A 24391-nucleotide genomic window follows, 5' to 3' on the forward strand; every position below is an offset into this window, starting at 1 on the left:
TTGATGAAATGGTTATGTGCTTGATGTGTTTTTTATGATGCAAATAAGAGTTTTACGGTTTTAACAAGCATTTTACACAGAGAGGGAGATTAGGGCTGCTGTCTATTGAGTTCAGCTGGTTTTACAATGTGTCTATGCTGGAAACATGTCAAAAAAAACCTGTGTGTGTGTGTGTGTGTGTGTGTGTGTGTGTGTGTGTGTGTGTGTGTGGTTGGCTTTTTTTGGCGGTATATGAAGTTGTCCAGCTAACTTGGCGATCTTCTAGTCCTGAACTCATTTGTGTTGTGCTGTGGCATCGTTGTATCTGCAGTCCGTGACATTTCAGAAGTGCCGCTGTGCGTTCTGCTTGGGTGATTTTCAGTCAACACTTCATTGTCATAACCTTCCGCCATGCACGGGGTTATTATTTATTTCATTATATTGTTTTGTGATTTATCAGTGAGCTGGCAGGACTTGGTTTCCCATAAAAGGCTCGTCAGACCAAAGGTGGGGGCGTGGCCAACCCTGGTATCGTGTTAAATTCACAGAAAGACATACAAAGTCATCTTCGACAATTAAAACAAAAGCGGGACGGGGCCCTGTGAGCCCAGGGGTCTCTGGAATTACTGATCTGGTGGTCTGGACCTGGACCAGGGTTCTGGGTGATGTTCTTCAGGGTTGCTCCCTGGAGTTTTGGTTTGTTTGGAGTCTTGAATGGGAGGCGTGCAGTGTGTGGTGCAGCCGTGACCTCAGATCGTATACGTGTTTGTGTGTGTGTGCGTGCGCGCCCCCTCGCTTCTTGGTTTTAATCCTTTCATGTCTTTTCCTTCCAGACTCTTTTGTCAACAGCCAGGAGTGGACGCTGAGTCGCTCTGTGCCTGAACTCAAAGTGGTGAGTCACCGATTCCTCAACAGTAGCAGCAGCAGTAGAAGGACAGACGGTCCACGCAGTGGACACTGAGTCCTGATGAAGGGAGAACTGACATTGTCCTACAGAGAGGGACGGACGGACGGAGGGAGGGACGGTGTCCACTGAGGATTTAAGAAGATGATGCTGTCAGACTGTTACTGGCTGTGTGTGTGTGTGTGTGTGTGTGTGTGTGTGTGTGTGTGTGTGTGTGTGTGCGCGTATTCTGAGCCTATGTTGTTTTTGCAGGGCATTGTGGGTAACCTGTCCAGTGGGAAGTCAGCCTTGGTGCATCGATACCTGACCGGGACCTACGTGCAGGAGGAGTCTCCTGAAGGTGTGTGTGTGTGTGTGTGTGTGTGTGTGTGTGTGTGTGTGTGTGTGTGTGTGTCATGACATCCAGACCATCTCAAAGCTTCAACCACAGATTTGAACCCGATTCAGTCGTTGAACTGAACCTCAGACAGTCTGACTTCGCCGTCCTGAGTCGAAGTAGAGGCAGCGAGCCGTGCCCCGAAACGTGCACCGAAACGTGCACTGAAACGTGCACTCAGCAGTTTCCTGACAACATGAAATCTTTCTATCGGAGATCAGAAAAGCCTCTGGTTGCTCGCAGAAGTTGGATTTTCTGTTTCCAGACCTCATTGCTGCACCGTTTTGCTCTGAAGATGATTTGACTGCGTAGTAAAGAAGCAAAAGTAAAAGCAGAAAAATGTAGTTTTCTTCAAACCAGCCTTTCTATGCTCATATATTCTTAAAATAGTGAAATAATCCAATAAAGAATTGAATGATTCTTCAATAAAATATGAACATGCATTATAAGCTTCATTCCATATCGAGTCAGCTCCTCTGCTTCATAAACCCGGAGTTCCCCCCACATCATGATGGTTTGACCCGACCTGGAACGTTTCACATGTTCATACATACCGTAAGTTCATGAATCCAGATGTTCTCTATTAGAACGCCCAAAGACGGCTCTTTAAGTTGATGATTTTTTCGATGTGTGGAAATCTTTATTTATACTTGAATCATTATTTGATACAGTTTCTAGATATTTTTACATCTTTTTTCCAAATTGTTCAAGAAACACCACAACAAATGAGCAATATTTTTACGCTTTTTCCAAAATATAATAAATCAGAATGTGATTGCATAGTGCTGCATTTCATTTATTTACCTGTTTTGTTCAACCAAAACTACTTTGTCCTGATGTGGTGGTACATGGCTGAGGAAAGGTTGAGAACTGCACACTGCTTCAGAAAGTCAGCCTCAACTCTCCACATGCCAGCTCCGCTTTGACCTTCACAGCAACAAATGCAGAGTGTGAGCGACGCTTTCCAACTGATCCTCCTCTCCTCAAACTGAGGGCATGGAAGGGCAAACATTTCGCCCTCTGCTGGACGAAAGTGGGAACGACGTTTCAACCTGGCTATGAAGCATAAAACCAGAATGAAATATTTGTTTCTCCCTTTTTTGGACAAAAACCAAAATGTTAAGTTAATGGCCAAAGAAAACATCCCCAAACTCAAGACTGGATTTGTTTTCCTCCCCGAAAAGAGACGCTTGACTGGAGGTGCAGTTTGACTCTGATCACCTGATGATGCAGCTGTTGAACCACGAACCCAACAGCTGTGAGGTGGACTGAATGGAACACAGTGATCTACTGATGGATGACTGTGATCCAGACAACCTGCTGGGAGTGTTCATCCATCCATCCGTCCATCCATCCGTCCATCCAGACTGTGGATCAATCAACTGTTCCACCTCAGTGTTTGAACTTCTATCATCACAGTCAGTGGACAGCATTAAATCCAATGTTCATCTGCAACATCTGAGCTGAGGAGTCAGGATACACTCATGTAAATCAGAATGACGTTCCACAGAAGACCTGTACAGTGTGAAGCTCAGTGGCTCTTCTGCAGCGTCTTCCTCACCCACCTGTCGTCCTCAGGTGGTCGATTCAAGAAGGAGATTGTGGTGGACGGACAGAGCTACCTGCTGCTGATCCGGGACGAAGGAGGACCTCCAGAGCTGCAGGTACGACTGGAAACCATTCAGGCCATTGGGGGGGTGGGCTGGGGCAGGGGGTTTAAGTTAATTAACATAGCAAGATGCAGTCAGTGTTTCAGTTGCTGGTTTAGTTAGTAGTTTAGTTAGTGGTTGACATCTGTTGTCTTCAGTCTTCTTCGTTCATCCTCTGTCGTATTCAGTCGTTCTTGGTCGTCTTCAGTAGGGACTGGTACCAAATGTGTTTTTGTTACAGGTACTGACTGAATTCCGTCGGTACTACTGAGTACTGATTGCCGTAAAAATCAAACGGTGCCATGTTTCAGTGCCTGAACGCATCCTCGTGACTGTGGGGGAGTGGAGGAGTTGGCAATTTTCTGAGCTGGACTTGAACACAGCATTGCACGCACATGAACGTCCTGACGTCAGTCGCCGAGCGTTCAGTAAACACAAACTGAAAACTGCTAGGTTAAAAATAACCCAATTTGGGCTGTTTTAAAACCCCAGCCTCTGAGTGATCATAGCACCAGCCCAGCATTCCTTCATTTTAACCCAGCAGATGAGTTATACCAAAATGCTGGGTCACATTAACCAATATGCCAGATTAAGTCCAACAAATTACAGTTTATTAATCTACAACAAAATTAACTGCTGTAGTTTACCCCATCTGTGAAATTGTTCAACTAAAAATCTACAACAAAATACATGCTGAATTTATTTGAACATTTCTAAAATATCCACAATATAAGATTTTCTGTCATTCAGGTGAAGAACTGGAACAGTTCAAATCAGCGTCACTGAAACATTCAGTGCAGAAAAACAAACCGCTGTTAACAGGCCCAGTGGCCCTTTAGAAACATGTTCTAAGGTGTCTTCGAGTCGTTGGCTCGACTTCTGTTCTCCTCTGAAGAGACTTTACCAGTCTGGATTCCCCTCCTGGTGATTCATAGAGCGCCCTCTGCAGGAATCCCCACACGTCCACGCTGCTTTGGGTATCGAACGTCTCAGATAAAGAATGCTAGAAGCAGACGTCGATGGATGGAGCAGATTTTTATTGCACAGAACATTCCAAACATTTTCTAGTTTTTATCTCGATGGTTGTTTCATTAAAGTTGTAATACAGGATTTTCTCGAAAAGACGAAGCCTGTTACTCACTTTTGAAAAACGCGCATGCGCCAGACCATCCGCCCGGCTCTCCTGCTTCTCCCAGGAAACGTCTATAAAGGCGGAAGCGTGTGAGCGCGAGCTCATCTTCTCCGGGCGTGCACGGCTCCGTTTACAGTTTCTGCGATCGGCCTCGCTCATAAAGCTTGTTTTCCCAAACAGTTACAGTTTCATTCTGTCAGACTCGCCATCGGTAAGTAGCTGAAACTGAAGCTCACCGGCTACATAAACACTCTGAATGCGCATGCGCAATACGTAGAACGTGATTGGGAGCGAGCACGCAACGGCTTGACGAAAGCAGCTTGTCAGAATGATTGACAAACAGACCCACCAGTTAGATAGATGATCCACCCGGAACTCAAAGCAAATAGAACATCCTGTATTACACCTTTAAGCGCACATGACAGAAGACTATTTAAAAAGGATTCAGACCTGCACTGACCAAAGAAGCCACAAATTAACTGATGATTTATCAATGAACATGTTCTGAAACGGCGTGCCGCTCACCTGTCTGCCTGGTAGCAGCCAGAGGAGGTGGGCTTCTCTAGAGTCAACCTCATAGGGTTCAAACACTGAAGTGTCAACCCTCTTATCAATATGTTAGTTTCACCTCTCAATATTTTGTTGGGGCTGTTTTTCAATTTCATTTCAATTCAGCTTTATGTATGAAGTGCTAATTATATCATAGTTATTTCTTAACAGAAACAGAATCTTAAAAGAGCAAACCCAACAGATCCACAAAGGCAAGCATCAGCGACTGTGGAAAGGAAAAACTCCCCTTTAACAGGAAGAAACCTTTGCAGAACACAATGGAGGCTTGGTGACAGATGATTTTTCCCAATATTGGCAAGCTATTTTTGATGCTTGTAATCACAAATATAATAGAATCACAAATATAATAGAATGAACCTGGAATGTGCGTGCCGTGCACACAGTCTTGAGTGTAGGAATGGCAGGTAGCACCAGATGTGGTGGACTTAAAGGCGTCTCGTCGATGAAGGTCCAGCTGCATTCCTCAGTGGAGTGGTGAACCGTCCTTACTCTGCGGCCACAAGAAGACATGATAGGTATCAGTACCATGTGGAGTGGCGTAGCTGTGATGTTGTCATTCAGTATCCTGAAGGGATCAGACTGATGCTTTGTGTTGTGTGCAGCCAAGTCCTGCCCTGCAGCTGCTCAGTTCATCCCACTTTTAGCGAACCTCAAGCTGGCCGAGATCTCCAGGCGGGACTCTTGGAGGAAGGGGTGTGCCCACTGCTGGGCTCATTGCGGAATCTTCCGGAGCACCGGACGGCTCCACAGCGGCACCAGACCTGGACTGCAACCGCTCAGTGGCTGGTGTGAGCCACCACATGGATTTTAATGACTACTGATTCGTTGCGGTGTCCGGACTGGAGCCACACTGCATCCAGTGTCAGCCCGGCGTGCCCCGGCGTGGTCTCATGCATTAGCTTTAAGTGGGGTTTGCAATATTTCAGACGAGGGTCTGAAGGAAGTCCTGGGCTTACTTAAAAACCTTGGGAAGACTAGAATAATAGACAAACGTCCAGATTTGATTTCCAAGACAGTTCTTGTTAGTTCAGAATTGTAACTTGTGAGAGTCAGAAGCCTTTCATGGAATTATCCTGAAATGTTCATGTCTGTAAAAGCATCCATATAGCCACAGAGAGTTTTTAAAAATGTGTGAACTTTTGGATTCAGCGAGAAAATCTTGCAAAATGCATTGGATGGGAGAAAATTCTGTACTCTCCTCAAACAAATGCATCTGAAGAGAGAACCGTCTGAGCTAGAGAAGAAATTAAAGAATTGTATAATTTTAAGATTGAGCCAGAAATGTGGAAATGTGTTTAAAAGGAGAGCCTCTCACACTCTAACTGCTGTTCTCCCACTCTAGCCCTTTCTAATACACACTATAAACTCCAAAAATGACTGAAATTCTTATCAAACTTTAAAGCTCACAGTTTAAATACAGTAGAATATATTGAAATTAGGTTTTCACATCTGGATAGAGGACAAAAATGCCAACATTTTGATATTTTAATGACAACTGGACATGGAAGTATAGCGAGGCACGATGGACTTATTTTAGGGATGATTTTTAAAAAAATTTTTAGTCGACTGTTTGCATGGGGACAAATTCCCCAGTTTTTAGGAACTTTCTCGGAATTGTTTTGCCGAAACGCAGACAAAAGTCAAGGCACACGGTTCCTGAAATTTTTGCACATTTTATGTACTTCTTGTGGGACTGCTCCAATCACTGTGGGCCACATTTGCTTGGCAAAGCTTTGTGGCCCAAAGCCCTCGGCCTTGGTGAGGACTCTGTTCTGTTGAAGGTGATCTTTGCGCCTTGCCAGAGGCATAAGGGCAGGGGCACGTCTGATGTTAAAGAACTGTTAACCCCTTCATCTCTGAATGTGAACACTGCTCTCGCCATTAGTTCCCTGGTTGATGAATATAATGCTGCTGACATTCAAAGCTATAGGAAGCTCAGAATGTTTTCTTCTGTGTGACCGATGCCTGTTGGTGAGGAGGAATATGATGCTTGGGCAGAACCAACATTTGGTTACAAAACTATTGGCCTTGGTGGAACTTTTTCAAGACATTCTTCCTCTGAGAAATGTTTTCAAATGTCACTTTTTATTTTAATCAGGTGAATTGAATCAGATATCTGCTGCGGACACAATAAAACATCCATTGGTCAAAAGTAATTAGTAGTCTGAGTAGTTTTTGAAATGAGTAATTTTTACTCTGAAGTATCTTTCTAACTGTGGTACTTTCACTTGCAACTGAGTACAATTCCAGCAATATAATTGTACTTGTAGCGAATGAGCTATTCTGCTCGCTAGCGAATGAGCTATTTGGCTAGTTAGGGAATGAGTTTTTTGGCTAGATATTAGGGGTGGGACGAGACACAAATTTCACGGGACGAGATGTCTCGCGAGATTGAGTCCACGAGATCGAGACGACACGAGACCGGGGGGGGGGGGGGGGGTGTTCAGTGCTGAGGTGTGGGGGGCAGCGCGGTACTCACATGCAGCGTGGGAGCATGGAGTGTCGGGTCGGAGTGCCCCTTGTACGGCCACGTTGCCCTCCGCTCTACACTGCGCCCGAGGCGGCCGCCTAGTTCCCCTATTCCCATTCAAACCGCGGCGCACAGACGACGCCATGACTGCATTTGCACTTCATGCCACTAGGTGCGCTGTTTGCATGTTCAACCTTATTTTACACAGACACCACAGAGGAAGAAGGGCTGCAGGCTGCAGGCTCTCTCTGCATGCTGTTAGAAACAGAGTGTGAGCCGGTAAGACGTGGTAAAATGTGCATTGATGCGATGCAGCGTTTTTTCAATAAAAGAGAAGAACTGAACGATCGTTTCCGCACGTTTTCTTTACGTCGTATCAATTAAACTGTATCACAAGTAGTTTGTGGACTCAAAAGACCAAGATTCCTTGCAGATAGAACATGGCAGAGCAGTATTTCATGTCCTTTTCGACCGGATTTTTAAATATGAATATGAGCACATTCAGGGGTTTGCACGTGTTTATATGGCTGTGCGCCATGTAATGTATCATTCCGTCAATATTCCAGTTAATAAAGAGTTTTTGCCTTGATATAAACGTACTTAATCTCGCGGCATTCGATCTCGCGGGATCTCGCGGCATTGCGATCTCGCGAGATCTCGTGACACGAGATCTCGTCCCATCCCTACTAGATATCCAAGGAGCTTTTTTGATAGATAGCAAATGAGCTATTTTTCTAGTTAGCTGTTGAGATATTCGGCTAGTGAACAAATGAGCTATTTGGCTCGTTAGTGGACGAGCTATTTGGCTAGCGAGTAGACAAGCTATTTGGCTAACTAGCGAACGAGCTATTCGGCTAGCTAGTAATATTAATAATGTGTTTATGTGATTTACCACACTAAAGTACCGAAAATTGGTACCATATCGATTCAAATGTGAACAGTACCCATCCCTTGTCTTCGGTCATCCTCGGTCGTCCTCAGTTGTCCTCGGTTATTTTTAGTCGTCTTCGATCATCTTTAGTCATCCTCTGGGGGGTCTCCAGCCCTCTGGAGGGTCTTCAATCCCTCACCCCACGCTCCCCTCTTCCCCCTCCAGTTTGCTGCCTGGGTGGATGCCGTGGTCTTCGTCTTCAGCCTGGAGGACGAGATCAGCTTCCAGACGGTCTACAATTACTTCCTTCGTCTGTCCAGCTACAGGAACACCGCCGAGGTGCCCATGGTGCTGGTGGGAACTCAGGGTGTGTACCCCCCTTCTGCCTCCCACAGGCTAAACCCCACCCTCACAGCTTGTCGACAATGTTGTATTATTGAGACATAAATGAAAGCAGAGTAGAGAAGTCAATGAATCAGCTTTCTGCTCAGGAAGAAATTTTGAACGACCAGTAAAACGGATGATCTTTGTGTTGTGGACACTTCATGCCTCACTGGACTCTGCAGACTGTAAAGTGTAAACTGATGAAGTGAAGTCTTGGTTTTTCTTCATAGATTGATTATTTCAATCAAGAAGAGTAAGTGTTAAAATATTTGATGAAGGAAACGACACAGTGTTATCTGAAGCTTCATGTGAGAAGTAACTGAACACTTTATAGAGTTCATTTCACCTGTTTCAGCTCTTTGACTGTCTTTATGTTCTCGCGCTCACATCAAATTTCTTCTGTTTGGGAGTTCTGTGTCTGAACGCCCTACTGAGTGTTTGTTCCTTTGCTGTGTTCATGTAAAACCGAATGTTTGAATTCTCTCCCTCTCAGATGCGATCAGCGCCGCCAACCCCCGAGTCATTGACGACTCGCGGGCCAGAAAACTGTCCAACGACCTGAAGCGCTGCACGTACTATGAGACCTGCTCCACCTACGGCCTGAACGTTGAGAGAGTCTTCCAGGATGGTGAGATGATGCATTCAAGGACCTCACAATCTAGTCAAAGATTTGATTCTCCAAACTATGTAGTTTCAAGTAATTGACTTCATTAGTAGTTTAGTTTCACACAAACTCTAGCTTTCACTGGCATTATGGGTAAAATTCAACAGAAAAATTCAGAGCCGGTGCTGAGGCCCAGGATGTTCTCTGTAGGACACTTGCTGTAGGACATTGATTGTTTGACATTCACTGTGGGGCGTTTAGAGGACATTCAATGTAGGATGTTCCCTGTAGGATGCTGGAATGCTCACAGAAGGACATTCAGAGGACAATCACTGTGGGACGTTCACTTTGGGACACTGGATGGAACTGGATGTGGACTGGTTCAAACTGGATGTGGACTGATTGGAACTGGATGTGGACTTAATGTGGACTGAGTAGAACTGGCTGTGGACCGGATAGGACTGAATGTGGACCGGATAGGACTTCATGGGAATGGGTTGGACTGGTTGGGACTGGCTGAGACTGGCTGAGACTGGCTGAGACTGGCTGAGACTGGTTGAGACTGGCTGAGACTGGTTGGGACTGGTTAAGACTGGCTGGGAGTGGTTGAGAGTGGTTGGGACTGGTTGAGACTGGCTGAGACTGGTTGAGACTGGTTGGGACTGGTTAAGACTGGCTGGGACTGGTTGAGAGTGGTTGGGACTGGTTGGGACTGGTTGAGACTGGCTGAGACTGGCTGAGACTGGTTGAGACTGGCTGAGACTGGTTGAGACTGGTTGGGACTGGTTGGGACTGGCTGAGACTGGTTGAGACTGGCTGAGGCTGGCTGAGACTGGCTGAGACTGGTTGAGACTGGCTGAGACTGGTTGGGACTGGTTGAGACTGGCTGGGACTGGTTGAGAGTGGTTGGGACTGGTTGAGACTGGCTGAGACTGGTTGAGACTGGTTGGGACTGGTTGAGACTGGCTGGGACTGGTTGAGACTGGATGGGACTGGTTGAGACTGGCTGAGACTGGCTGAGATTGGTTGAGACTGGATGGGACTGGTTGAGACTGGCTGGGACTGGTTGAGACTGGATGGGACTGGTTGAGACTGGCTGAGACTGGTTGAGACTGGTTGGGACTGGCTGAGACTGGTTGAGACTGGCTGAGACTGGTTGGGACTGGTTGAGACTGGTTGAGACTGGCTGAGACTGGTTGGGACTGGCTGAGACTAGCTGAGACTGGTTGAGACTGGTTGAGACTGGTTGAGACTGGCTGAGACTGGTTGAGACTGGTTGAGACTGGCTGAGACTGGTTGGGACTGGCTGAGACTGGCTGAGACTGGTTGGGACTGGCTGAGACTGGTTGAGACTGGCTGAGATTGGCTGAGACTGGCTGAGACTGGTTGGGACTGGTTGAGACTGGCTGGGACTGGTTGAGACTGGTTGGGACTGGTTAAGACTGGCTGGGACTGGTTGAGAGTGGTTGGGACTGGTTTTCTAACCTTCAGCCTGGTTTTGGGCTCGTTGGATTCAGGTTGTTCTCCGTTTGGTTCCAGTTGGTTGATGGATGGTTTTCCTCATAGTTTGTTGTTCTCAGTTGGTGTTGGACTAGCTTTGGTAACTAGTTAACTGCACTCTTTCAAACTTTGGAACATTCTGTGTGAAGTTGTTTATTGTTAAACAAGATTGTGGCTTCATTTTAATTCGTCAACACCTTAAAAAATTCCCTCTGTCCTACCTGCCCCCCCTCCCCACTCCAGTTGCTCAGAAGGTGGTTGCCATGAGGAAAAAGCAGCAGCTCTCCATCGGCCCCTGTAAATCTCTTCCCAACTCTCCGAGTCACTCGTCTGTTCCGGCGGCTTCGCTCCCGTCGGTTCACATGAACCAGGTACAACCTGAAGGAGAGTCCAGAGTCTGCTCCACACACCTCCTCTCCCTCCTCATCGTCTTCCTCCTCCTCCTCTTCCTCTTCCACTTCCTTTTCCACTTCCTCTTCTTCCTCCTCCTCCACTTCCACTTCCTCCACTTCCTCTTCCTGTTCCCCTCCTCTTCTTCCTCCTCCACCTCCTCTTCTTCCTCCTCCTCCTCTTCATCTTCCTCTTCCACTTCCTTTTCCACTTCCTCTTCTTCCTCCTCCTCCTCCACTTCCTTTTCTTCCTCCTCCTCCTCCTCCTCCACTTCCTCTTCTTCCTCCTCCTCCTCCTCTTCCTCCTCTGATTCTCTCGGTTCCTCTCAATCTCCCTCGGTCTCCAGGCAGCCAATGGCGGAGGCGCGTTCAGCGACTACTCCTCCTCCGTCCCCTCCACCCCCAGCATCAGCCAGCGGGAGATGCGCATCGAGACCATCGCAGCCTCCAACACGCCTACGCCCATCCGCAAGCAGTCGAAGCGCCGCTCCAACATCTTCACAGTAAGTATGCGCCAGCTGATGCAAAGCTCCACCCACTCTCAGTACTAGGAGGCGTGTTGTCAGCATGTCCAGCGGAGGGAGCCAGAGTGCCCGTCCAGCTGGGCCTCTGCTGCCCCCCGCGGGCCGGGCGCGGCGCGGCATGTGGGTGGAGGACGCCTCCCGTTAGCCCCCGACCGGCCGTGCGGAGCAGCAGTTTGTGATTGGACGAAGCCTCCGGCGCTGTCTAAACTCTCCCCTCCTCCCCCACCCCTCTTATTTTTGATAGATCCTTTCTTTGCAGTGACTTACGGCACCATCACACTGCCCCTCCACCTGCCCCCGGCCCCGCTAAACCAACCCCCCCCCTTCCTCCTTCTGCTGCTGCTCCTCCTCCTGCTCCTCCTCCTTGGAGCCTGTGGCTTGTTGACATGCTGCTAATAATGCTCCAACAGCCCAGAAAGAGCCCTACCTGTCCCACTCAGACCCCCTAAGCCCCCCCCATCACTGATTTAGCCCCAGTAGCCCCCTGTGTGCCTGCTCTTCGCCCCACTAGCACCCCGCCCCCCCGTGTGCCTGCTCTTTGCCCCATGTCCTGTCCTATTTGCCCTCTGCTCTAACCGGTAGCCATTGTGTGCACTAACCTCTCTAATTTCCTCAGCTTGTCTTTTACTTGTAACCTCTTCTCCTGCCCAGCCTGTTACCCTGACCCCCACCCCCTACCCCCCACCCCCATCCCCACCCCCCCCACCCCCTCAGTCTGCTCTGGTCTCAGGCAGTCGGACTCCATGTGACGATATTTCACCACCAAACAACCAGACTTTCCTCATTTCCACAATGAGCCTCAGTGAACTCATGAACAGCAGCAGGCCTCCCCTCCCCCCCTCCACCACAGTGCACGTTCCCGCTGCCTGGTTTAGAACCCAAAAAACTTAGAGCAGGTGTGGAGTTCCTCGGGGGGCAGTGCTGGGTCCGCTTTACCTTTCATTTCAACCTCCACCTCCCTTCGAGTCAGAGGTCAGAGTCAGCATGCCGGCTGGAAACACCGACGTCTCACCGTCAGAAGGATGTTCACTGCTGAAGTGTACACGAACAGAAACAGAGCCGGCCAGGCCTCTGCAGCCGGGGTCGTCAACAGAAACAGAGCAGGACAGGTTCATTCATTTCTGCAGAACTTGTCTGTTCAAGGTCCGACTACCTTTGATTACCCCCCCATCCTCCCTCCTCCCATCCCCCACCTCTCCTCCTCCCCCCTCCTCCTGCCTCCCTCTCCTCCTCCTCCCCCATCCTCCTCCTCCTGCCCCCCCCCCCCCCCACCCCTCCCCCCTGTGGGGAGCAGCAGCCTCTGTGTGCCCTGAGCTGTGTGCTTCCTGCCCTCTTGTCTCCCCCCTCCCCCTCCCCCCCCCTCAGGTAGTGTCTAACCATGTCCACCAGAGAAACGAGTCTCTCCCCGTCCGGGTCATGGAGATGCCGAAGCACGCCACCTACCCGGTGTGGGTGCCCGAGTGGCAGGCCGAGAGGGAGTTTCAGCTCATGACCTTCTGAGGAGCAGCGAGCCCTGGGGAGGGGGTGGGGGGGTGGGTGGGGGGCAGGAGCAGGAGGAGGAGGAGCAAGAGCAGGAGGAGGAGCCGGGGTGAAGCTTCTTCAGTGACGTCTGAGGAGATCGTCGGGCTCAGGAGAGGAAGACCGGCAGATTCCGGGATGTCCCATCAGACCAGCGCTAGTGTGTCCCAGCAGCTGATACCCCGAACCCCCGCCCCAACCCCGTGTCCCAGCAGCTGATACCCCCGCCCCCACCCCCACCCCGTAAGTTCCCCCACATCTGAAGAGAAAAGAAAGACAAAATGCCTTAAAGTCCTGAGCAGACGCACGTGGAGGTCCAGGCCGTCCAACCACAGCTGAAGGCCTGCGGACACCCCGAAGCTCCGCCCACTCTGAGAGGTTACCATGGAAACATGGAAGAAGTGAAGGATCCCTCCTCATCCTCCACCTTCATCTCACTGTCATCACTGTGTGTGACCACCAGGTGTCAGCAGAGTCCACGTCCTCCTCTCCCAGTGCTTCCATTGCTCAGAGTGTGTGTGTGTGTGTGTGTGTGTGTGTGTGTGTGTGTGTGTGTGTGTGTGTGTGTGTGTGTGCATCCTGTCTGAGAAGCACACGGTTTGAAGACTTTTTATACAAACCTCCATCTCATCTCATCTCATCTCCATTCCTCCGTCTGTGATTGGCTGGATCTCCACGTCTCAAACAGGAAGTTCCCTTTTCTAACATTTGCAGATCTGTGCTTGTGTTTATTCAATCAAAGGGCTTTCTGACTCCTCCCACTGAGCAGAGCATGATGGGTAAACATAGCAGCACCCCCTGCTAGTAGGGACTCTTCTGGAAATGCCCCGCCTATCCGTCTCTGCCCCGCCCCCCGGCCCCACCTTCATGCAGCCACTCAGAAACACTGTACAGCCCCGCCCCCTTCAGGACGCCGCCGTCGCCGCATCACGCTGCCTTTGAGCCGTAAACGAGGACTGGCGGACTCCAGGTGCCACGTTGGGGTTCCGTCGGGGTTCCCCCATCATTTTCTTTGCGAGCTTCATCTGCTGTGTTTTGAACCTGTGCTGTCGTTGTGCCGGTGTTAGCGTAGCGGGAACTTTATGAAGGCCTTCATAAACCAGAGCGTAGGCGAGCGGGAGGTGACGGAGGGACGACCGACTTGTATGAATGTAGTTTGATTCTGTTGTTTTTCTTTTGGATCATTTCTTCGGGTTTGCTTTCTGAACTTTTCTATCATGAAGGGTGATCAATATAGACTGCTGTATATCTCGTATTGTATTTTATTTACAATGGTACTCTATAAAAAGTACATATATGGAATCTATGAAGCAATGCCTTTCTTGTCCATCCTATACTTTGTGGGAACTGCGATGTTTGGCTCACCTGTTGAATATTTTGAAGTGACTTTGTGACTTGCTTTGTATGGTGTCTGTATAGAAGCTCAACAAGTCCTCCTGAAAATAAACTGTTGGAAAAGTGAACTGAGTAAGCAGAGCTGGTGGTTTCCTTCCTCCTGCCCCCCCCCCTCCCCCTCCCGCTCCATCTCTCACCCCCCTCCCTCCTCCGGGTGTGTTTGTCGGGGTGGGCTCACTCTAACCCTTGGTGTCCCTCCGCAGGTCGTGGTCGTGTTGACCCTCAAATGTTTGCAGGTCGCCGGAAAAAGAAGAAAATTTCAATAACGTTTTTCTCTTTTCTCTCCATCAATTAACCTCATGAAACATTTGATTTATTCACTGTGAAGCTCTGCTCAGAGGGGCCCCCGTTCAGGGGCCCGTGTCTCCCCTGGAGCCCCTACTCTCCCAGGGGCCCCCATACAGGGGCTCACGCACACCCAGGAGTCCGCACCCACCCAGGAGCCCCTACCCACCCAGGAGCCCCCATACAGGGGCCCAAGCACACCCAGGAGCCCACACCCACCTATGGAGCCCCTGCCCAGACAAGGGCCCCCATTCAGCGGCCCCGCCCACCCAGGAGCCCCCACACAGCAAAGGGTCCCCACTCACTCAGGAGCTCCCGTTCAAGGCCCCCACCCTCCCAGGAGCCCCTTTCCATTCACGGGCCCCGATACAGGGGCCCCCACACAGCAAAAGGCCCCCACCCACCCAAGGGGCCCCCACCCAGGAGCCCCTGCTGGGCTCTGTGGGGCCCCTCCAGGGACAGCTGTGAAGGGTTTGAGGGTCCGGACTCGCTGTGCTCGTCCCGTGTGTCGCTGTGGTCTTGGTTCTTGGTTCTTGGTTTGGTCTGTTTGCACGTCGCTGTTCGCTCTGTGTCTGCTTGTTTCATTTGAAAGCTTCTTTTTGTTTTTGCAATGCTACGTTTCACCTCCCCCCCATCCCTCACACATGCATCAACACCCCCCACCCCCACCCCCGTCCCGGCCGCCTCTGATTGGCTCTCTTGTTTTCTTGCAGTCGCGGAAAGCCAGTGAGCAGGCAAAGAGCGTTGAGAGTAAAACAGACAGCATAGGCAGTGGAAGGGCCATTCCTATCAAACAGGTGAGCAAACACACCTCCGCACTACACTTCCATAGTTCCACAGGTAAGTGTGATGTGAGGACGGGTGGAGGGACTCACCTACTGAGGGGCGGGGGTTTTATGTATATATGTATATATATGTTGCAGTAGCCAACTTGTCATCAGTGTGCCCTAGGTTCCACAACACCTGATGTGACCCTTGTTAACCCAGGTGACGTTCTGAGTATCACTCATTGTTCACTGCAAAGGGCCTTGTCCAACTACCGGCCTATAACCTGCCTCAGCACTACTTGGAAGCTCCTATCTGGCATTATAGCTTCTAAGATGCGCAGGCCCATGGAGCAATACATGAGCAGAGCCCAGGAAGGAACTGGCAATAACAGCAGAGGGGCCAAGCACCAGTTACTGGTTGACAGGGCGATTGCACAAGACTGTAGGACCAGAAACACCAGCCTGTGCACTGCCTGGATTGATTCCAAGAAAGTCTATGACTCAGTGCCGCACACATGGATACTGGAATGCCTGAAACTGTACAACATCAACAGGGAACTGATAACCTTCCTGGGAAACTCAATGAGCCTATGGGAGACAACTCTGGAAGCTAACTGGAAGCCAGTGGCAGAGGTGGCATATACCGAGGAGACGCTCTGCCCCCCCCCTGCTGTTCTGCATAGGCCTGAACCCCCTCAGCCAGATCATCACCAAGAGTGAATACGAGTACTGGTTTCACAGTGGAACAATCGTCAGTCACCTCCTCTACATGGATGACATCAAGCTGTATGCTAAGAGTGAGCGGGACATCGACTCTCTGATTCACTTCACCAGGATTGGGATTTTTTTCGGACTAGATAAGTGTGAGTGGATGGTATCGAGGAGAGGGAAGATGATCTCTACTGAAGGGGTTGAAATCCCTGAAGGCAACATAAGAGATGTGGAAGACAGCTACAAATACCTGGGGATACCACAGGCAAATGGCAACCACGATCAAGCAGCCCAGAGGTCAGCCACAGCCAAATACCTCCAGAGGGCGAGACAGGTCCTGAACTGTCAGCTGAATGGAAAGAATCAAATCCAGGCCATTAACATGCATGCCCTACCAGTAATCAGATACCCTGCTGGTGTGATATCCTGGCCACTGGAAGAGACGCAAGCTACCGATATCAAGACAAGGAAGCTCCTCACAATGCATGGAGGGTTCCACCTGAAGTCCAGTGTCCAGAGGCTGTACACGAAGCGAGTCCGAGGACTGGTTAGAATCACAATCAACTCCATAACCAGATTGAGGCATAGTATACCGAAACATCTGTACGGACTGGAGACCTCGGAGTAGATGGAGCACACCCCCGAAAGTGGTGAAGAACAACCAAGCCAAGATCCTGTGGGACTTCAGGATTCAGAGACAAACTGGTGATGGCCAATCAGCCTGACATGGTGGTGGATAAACATGAGAAGGGAGCAGTAGAGATGGATGCAGCAATCCCCAGTGACAGAACATCAGAAAGAAGAAACAGGAACAGCTGGAGAAATACCAAGGGCTGAAAGAGCAGCTGGAGAAGTTGTGGGGTGTGAAGGCAACAGTGGTGCCAGTAGTGACGGGGCCACGAGGGGCAGGAACCCCCAAGCTGGATTCAGGCGTCCAGGAAATACCAGGAACAACATCTGAGATTTCTGTCCAGAAGAGCACAGTGTTAGGAACAGCTAAGATCCTGCTCAGAACCGTCAAGCTGCCAGGCCTCTGGTGGAAGACCCGAGGTGGAAGGAGATCCGCTCAGGAAGGAACACAACACAGTTTTTATGTTTATGATGAGTGAATATTAACCATTAATTTATATCTTGAAGAAAAACTTCACCTGGAATCTAGAACAATACTTTTCTAATTTAGGTTTGTCACTTCACTACAGTCATACATCTGGAAATGCCACCAAACGTCCCACCACTCCCCCTGAAGTCCTCTAAACCCCCCCAGAAGACCCGTCACACCCCCTGAAGTAATCTAAACCCCCCAAAATTCCCACCATGCCCCCCAAAGTACTCTAACCGTCCCCCCAAACATGCTGCGAATCCCCCAAAATGCCCCGCTAAGCCCCCTGAACTCCTCTAAGCCCCCCAAAAGGCCCGCCACACCCCCGAAGTTCTCTAAACCCCCCCCAAAGGACCTGCCACACCCCCTGAAGTCCTCTAAACCCCTCCCAAAAGACCTGTTACACCCCCTGAAGTTCTCTAAAGCCCCCAAAAGACTTGCCACACCCCGTGAAGTACTCTCTAAACCCCCCAAAAGCCCCACCATACCCCCTGAAGTACTGTAGACCCCCCCCCAAACATGCTGCCAAACCCCCTGAAGTCCCCAAAACCCCCAAAATGCCCCGCCAACCCACCTGAAGTGCCCCTAAAGGAATACTCCGAAGATTTTGGACCCACGACCTATCCCTATCATTTACAAAGTGAGATAAGCTCATAAATACCTTTTTTGTGTCTAGGCATCCAGTGGCTGGATCCCAGCTGTCAGCATAGTAGTTAGCTTAGCTCAACTACGGGAGGTGAAGAGGAGACAGAGCCGGACTGAAGAAAGTGGACAAAATACTCCTTCCAGTGGTCCAGGGGATGGCGTATTAGCACGTGAAGTAAATCCGAATGGTTATAAAACATTTTAAATGACGCGTTTTCTTTTCAATCCCTCAAAATAGCGTTTTGAGACACACAGATCTGCACAAGCATAGTGCTCCGCGGAAGGATATACCGGAGTACAACAGTAGAAGCCATAGACTCAGCCGCTGTGCGCTGGTTTCTCACTTTCATCAGTCCGGCTCTGTCTCCTCTTCACCTCCCGCAGTTGAGCTAAGCTAACTACGATGCTAACAGCTGGGAGCCAGCCACTGGAGGAACGGACACAAAAAAGGTATTAATGAGCTTATCTCACTTTTAAATGATAAGGATAGGGAGTGGGTCCAAAATCTTCGGAGTATTCCTTTAACTCCCCAAATGCATCCCTCAAGTCCCTTGAACCCCCTCAATTGCCTCACCACGTCACCTGAAATCCCTAGAATCTCCAAAATGCCCCACAAAACCCCCTCAAGTCCCCGGAAGCCCCCAAATGACTCACAACTCCCCCTGAAGGCCCCCCCCACTCCCCAATGCCCCGCCACACCCCGTGAAGTCCCCAAAAACCTCTAAATTCCCCACCACACCCCTTAACCCCCCCCCCCCCCCAAAAAAAAAAAAAAAAAAGCTAAATTCCCCCATAACATCTCTGAAATCCCCTTGAAGCTCCCCAAATGCCCCGAACCCCCCAAACCCCCATAACCGCTCAACTTTCCCCTGAACCCCCTGGGAACCCCCCCACCCCCGCCATCATCTGCAATGCCTCATGCTGTCATGTGTGAATTGAACCACTAGATGGAGCCAAAGTGCTACAGATCATGATGAGCAAATCTAAAGAACAGGAAAACACACTCATGCATGCACACTTACACGCACACACGCAGGACCTTTTTATCAGTTTCTAAATCAAATAAACTTCATTGATCAAATTTTAAATGATAAAATTTAAAATTAATTCTTTATTCTTTTTTCTTCATTTTCACAGTTTTTTGCACCATAATTGTTGAAACCTAAAAATAGTGAAATGATTTATCTCATTTTACAGGATCAGGGAATCACTGAAATAAAATAAGCACACACACACACAGACACACACACACACACACACACACAGACAATCACTCCTGATTATTGGAGAGCCTTTAAAAGCAGGTCAGCTTCCTGTATTATCCCCTCTACCTGCAGCTGATTCCCCCCCCCCCCCCCCCCCCCCGCAATATAATTTCATCGTGATGTTCTGAAGTAGTGTGTGTGTGCGTGTTCCCTCAAACTGACCAGTAATTGGTTCTCTGCGGAATAAATTGAGACAGTTTTAGTTCGTTTTATTAGAATGATATAATTAAATGTATTCATTTTTGTTACGATTTAATGATGTTTATTTCCTTTAATAATATGATTATGATTTCATTTTATTTCTTTTATTACAAAGATTTTATTTATTTATTTATTTATTTATTTATTTAATAGTTTTTCTTAAAAAGTTTTGACTTGATTACATTTTTTTTAAATGACTCAGATTAAAAGTTGTGGATCAGAGAACCTTCAGACAGAATGTCATGCGGACTGCACTTTCATTCGTTTTTATTGATGAGGTGTAAAATCCTCTCCAGTAAATGAATTGAGGAGTAGAAAATAAAGCAATGAATAAAAAAAAATCAGATGTTGGAACTGAAGTTAAAGCTTTTCACTTTCCATTTTCATTTTTACAGTTTTTTAAAAGAAAACTAGAATGAATATTAAAGCTGAACTATTGATAAAGGAAGTGCAACGTCACTAAACCTCACTGTAAATATCACATTGATCTATTTTAGAAATTAAACTTTGAGACACACACACACACACACACACACACACACACACACACACACGGGTTCTTCTGTTCTTCAGGCCGGTCAAATGCGCAATCAAAGAGATCAAAGTATCATTGTGAGCTTAATTGCCCCTTTAAATACCCCCCCCCCCCCCCCCCCCCCCCACCGCCGTTTTAAGGAGCAATGAGAACAATGACGACCCTACACACACACACACACACACACACACACACACACACACACACACACACACACACACACACACACACACAGGCACAGGGACACACTCTAAACCCGGCGAGCTCTTTTCTCCTCCCCGATCTGAATCTTAAAACTCAGTTCATTGAACACCGGATCGTGTTGCTTCGATTAATTTCTGAGAAATTAATGATGCAGCTGAACTCTGAAATATGAACCGAAGAAATGGAAATCTGGGGGAGAGAGAAGGAACGAGACGAGAAGAGAGAAGATGTTTTGTTTTGGGGGACTGAAGCGCTGCGGCTCCACTGAACGTGAATAAAACAGAAGCAAAGCAGTGTGAAGAATAATAATCAATATAAGAATCAATAAAATAATCACAGTGATCAGATGATGTAAGAACCATCGTGAACCGAAGACGTCGTGATCGCACACTGACAACGTCACTACTGTAGTGAGAACCCTAAAGTCTCAATCACTCTAAAAACTGAAGGAAGTGTTTCAGATTCAATGAGAACATTAGATCCGATCAATCTGATCGATAGGCGAAGGCATGGATCTGTCCGCGGGGCCACGCCGTGTGTGTGTCCATCCAGGAGTGTGTGCGGTGATCTCAGAGGTGTGTGTTACCGATTAGAAAAAAAAACACTTATTGACAAGTCGAATTGAGTCTGCAGCTCATCGATTCAGCGAGAATGTTTTTTCCAACACACGCGCGCACACACACACACACACACACACACACACACACAGTCTCGTATTTCTATCCTTGTGGGGACCTTCCATTGACTCCCATTCATGTCTAGCCCCTAACCCTAACCCTAACCCTAACCCTAACCCACACCACAACAAAGCCGAACCCTAAAGAAATGTTTTTGCACTTTTACTTTTTTCAGTAACAACAACATGGTCAAGAAAACACTGTTTCTCCTACTTAGGACCGGAAAAAGGTCCCCACAAGGCACGTCGTTTCATGTTTTGCTATCCTTATGGGGACATTTGGCCCCAACAAGGATAGAAATACGAGAACACACACACACACACACACACACACACACACACACACACACACACACACAGAGTTGTTGTTGTCCTTTTAAACTGACATAATTTGAAACATTTCGTTCTATTTTTATTTGTTCACATATCTGCCTTTTAAAAATGTATCATTTTTTCCTGGTGAGGGTTAGATTATTTAGGGCTGTGAAAAGATCTTTATTTTGAATTTGGAATTAGTCCCAGAATTCCCACAGTTAATCATGATTAATCACGTTTTGAATTACATTAGTTTTACATCATTTTTAAGTCCATTATCAGTGTGCTTACATGGGACTTTATAATCCCCCCAAAAAAAGTTAATTCTGCATTAAAATGATTATATAAACGTCTACAATCTTTATTTGGAATTAATTCTATAACCAAATACAGCAGCTGGTTTATCCTCAATCTGGAGCGGGATTATATGTAATTTAGACGTGACTTTATTTCAGCCGTTCTGCTCGTCCGTCGTACGTAAACGATGTATTTAACGGGAACAAAACTGTAACATCAACGTTAATCCAGAACGAGAGAGAGAAAGATCACCACCAAAACGCCTTGTTTACGTCTGGTAGACGTCACTACGCCATGAGAGGATTTATTTCATTCAGAATAAACTGTTCTCGAATAAAAGCGCCATGTAACCACACGCCATGTGAAACATTTTGTCACCAGAGAGTCCGAACGGGAATCAAATGAACACAAAGAAACCGTTCCCTTTATCGTCTTTTGGATTTTCTTTCAAAATAAAGTTCCCTGTAGACCAACTCGACGCAGTGCTTACATGAAACTCAGTTTTCAAATGAAAATGAATTGTCGTGCGGAGGACTGTGTTTTATGATCTGATGTGCAGCTGTGAGGGTGTAATCTGATGCAGTCCGTAATCTCATTCATCTGATGCAGTCAGTGGTTTGCGATGTCAGTAAAGGTCAGTGTGAGGTCAATAATCTGTGATACAGTCAGTAATCTGATACAGTCAGTAATGTGGTTTAGTCAGTAATCTGATGCTGTCAGTAATGTGGTTTAGTCAGTAATCTGATGCTGTCAGTAATATATAGTGTCGTCAGTAATCTGTGATATAATCAGAATCAGAAACAGGTTTATTGCCAAGTACAGTCGTCTATAGGAGCAAGTATAGAAGGAATTAAGAGACAAACAGATAACACAATAGCAATAACAATAAATATGACGAGGATTTACAGAATCAACATAAATTTAAAAAATTACCAAATTAAAAAGGTAATTAAGTAATAATCAGGCATACAGTCAGTAATCTACAGTGCGCTCAGTAATCTGATTCAGTCAGTAGTATGTGATACACTCAATCTGTTTCAGTCAGTAATCTGGGGTACAGTGAATTTTCTGGAGCAGTTAGTAATTTGGCATTCAGTTAGTAAACCGTCGCGGTCAGTAATCTCATTGAGTCAGTAACTTTTATTCAGTCAGTACTCTGATGCCTGCAGTAATCCGATGCGTTCCATAAATTAATGCACTTGGTCTGTATGCATAGTCTGTCATGCAGTCTAATTTGTGAATGTGGTCAATAATCTTATGCTGTCAATAATCTAATGCAGCCAGTAATCTGATTCAGTCAGTAATCTAATGCAGCCTGTAATGTGATGCAGTCTGTAATCTGTGATGCAGTCAGTAATCCTATTTAGTCAGTAATCCGAGATGCAGGCAGTCATCTGATGTAGTTTTTAATCTGATATGTAGCTAGTAACCTGATGCGGTCGGTAATCTGTAATGAAATCAGTAATCTGATAGTCTGTAATCTGCAGTGCAATCAATGACATGTTACAGTCAGTATTTCGTGATACAGTCACTAATCTGATTTGGTCAGTGATCTGTTGCAGTCAGCAACCTGATCCCTCACTCATCATCTGATTTGGTCTCTTTTCAGGGAATCTTGCTGAAGCGCAGTGGAAAGTCTCTCAACAAGGAGTGGAAGAAGAAATATGTCACTCTGTGCGACAACGGCGTGCTGACCTACCACCCCTCCTTACACGTACGTCTCTTCCTCCTCCTCCTCCTCCTCCTCCTCCTCCTCCTGCCCCTATCATGACACCTCCACGGCACTTGTAATCTAATGTGGTCCGGTCCGGTCTGGTCCGGTCCGGTCCGGTCCGGTCTGGTCCGGTCCGGTCCTGGGGAGCCGCTGGAGTGCAGCTAGCAGTTGGCCGCAGCAGCCGATTCAAGGCCTCTGCCGACCTGCAGGACGGAGCGTGTGGATCCCTCCGCTGGGTTCCTGCTGCTGGACTGAAACACACGGAGGGTTCAGGCAGACTTTCATTCATCACCTGGGATTGACGAAGTGTCGATGAGAGCAGGATGACGGCTCGATGTCAGCCTGTGATCGTGTGAACGAGACGATGGAACTGAGTAATGGTGTCAGGGAGTAACAGTGTAACTGAGTAACGGTGTAACGGGAGTAGCGCTGTTTGGGCGTGAGTGAGTAAGAGGGTAACAGGGTAACAGGGTTCAGGGTACCATGAAGAGGCCTGCTGCTCTGACACTGTGTTAGCTCTTTAATTTACAGGCTCTGATTAGTGTAGCCACACGGCTACAGTGATGTATGTAATGATACCAGGTCAGAGTGTGTGTGTGTGTGTGTGTGTGTGTGTGTGTGTGTGTGTGTGTGTGTGTGTGTGTGTGTGTGTGTGTGTGTGTGTGTGTGTGTTTGTGCGTGTGTGTGTGCGTGCTTCCACAGGGAGGTGAAAGGAGGCAGACAGTTACATTAGCTTCAGCTCATTGTGAGCAGCGGAGCAGGCAGGGAGGGGTTGATGGGGGAGGAGGGGGGTTGGGGTGTTGATGGGGGTTGGGGGGGGGGCTTTAATTTCGCAGTCAGCCACGCCATCCACACAATCACCTTCTGTTAATTCTATCTGCTACATCAATTAAATTGTTTGTAGAAACTAATTGAATGTGGCTTAATCACACATCTTAATAGCTTTGCACGCTTCGATCTGGCTGTTAATTCAGCAATAAAATGAAATGAGCGCCTCACTGGGTAATTAGTGAGGAGGCTGGGGAGAGAAATGACTGCTTTATGACACGGTAATAAAGGTGGGGGGTCCGGGGGGGTTGGGGGGTGGAGGAGGGGGTGGGGGGGGCGTCCGGCGCCCGGCCCGCTCGCTTTCTGCTGAGCTGATCATTTTCATCCCCGACTCACACCCGCACGCTTTAATCCGGCCAATCAGAGGCCGGCAGCGAGCGGAGCGGCCAGTCACATTCATAGACAGCAGGAGGAGCACAATTCCTCCTGCTGCTCCTCCTGCTGCTCCTCCTGCTCTCATGAACATCCCCACTGAATATGCGAAATCAATTTAACTGTTTTTATTCAGCGTTTAAAAATAACTCCTCCTGACGCCTCCTTCTCCTCCTTCTCCTCCTTCTCCTCTTCCTCCTCTTCCTCTTCCT

At 48.1% G+C, this 24391-nt stretch overlaps 1 protein-coding gene across 1 annotated transcript in view; it reads left to right on the plus strand.

Annotated features, from left to right (window-relative positions):
* agap3 (ArfGAP with GTPase domain, ankyrin repeat and PH domain 3) overlaps positions 1 to 24391 on the plus strand; it is a 104011-nt gene that overhangs the window by 23759 nt on the left and 55861 nt on the right. The window contains exons 2-10 of the mRNA XM_030114722.1: positions 813 to 871; positions 1136 to 1223; positions 2838 to 2923; positions 8177 to 8318; positions 8829 to 8963; positions 10683 to 10810; positions 11176 to 11331; positions 15264 to 15347; positions 22875 to 22979. Coding sequence (XP_029970582.1) covers positions 813 to 871; positions 1136 to 1223; positions 2838 to 2923; positions 8177 to 8318; positions 8829 to 8963; positions 10683 to 10810; positions 11176 to 11331; positions 15264 to 15347; positions 22875 to 22979 — 983 coding nt within the window. The remainder of the gene's footprint in view (positions 1 to 812; positions 872 to 1135; positions 1224 to 2837; positions 2924 to 8176; positions 8319 to 8828; positions 8964 to 10682; positions 10811 to 11175; positions 11332 to 15263; positions 15348 to 22874; positions 22980 to 24391) is intronic.

Source organism: Salarias fasciatus, chromosome 18 (genome assembly GCF_902148845.1).
Source record: "Salarias fasciatus chromosome 18, fSalaFa1.1, whole genome shotgun sequence".
Taxonomy (NCBI): domain Eukaryota; kingdom Metazoa; phylum Chordata; class Actinopteri; order Blenniiformes; family Blenniidae; genus Salarias; species Salarias fasciatus.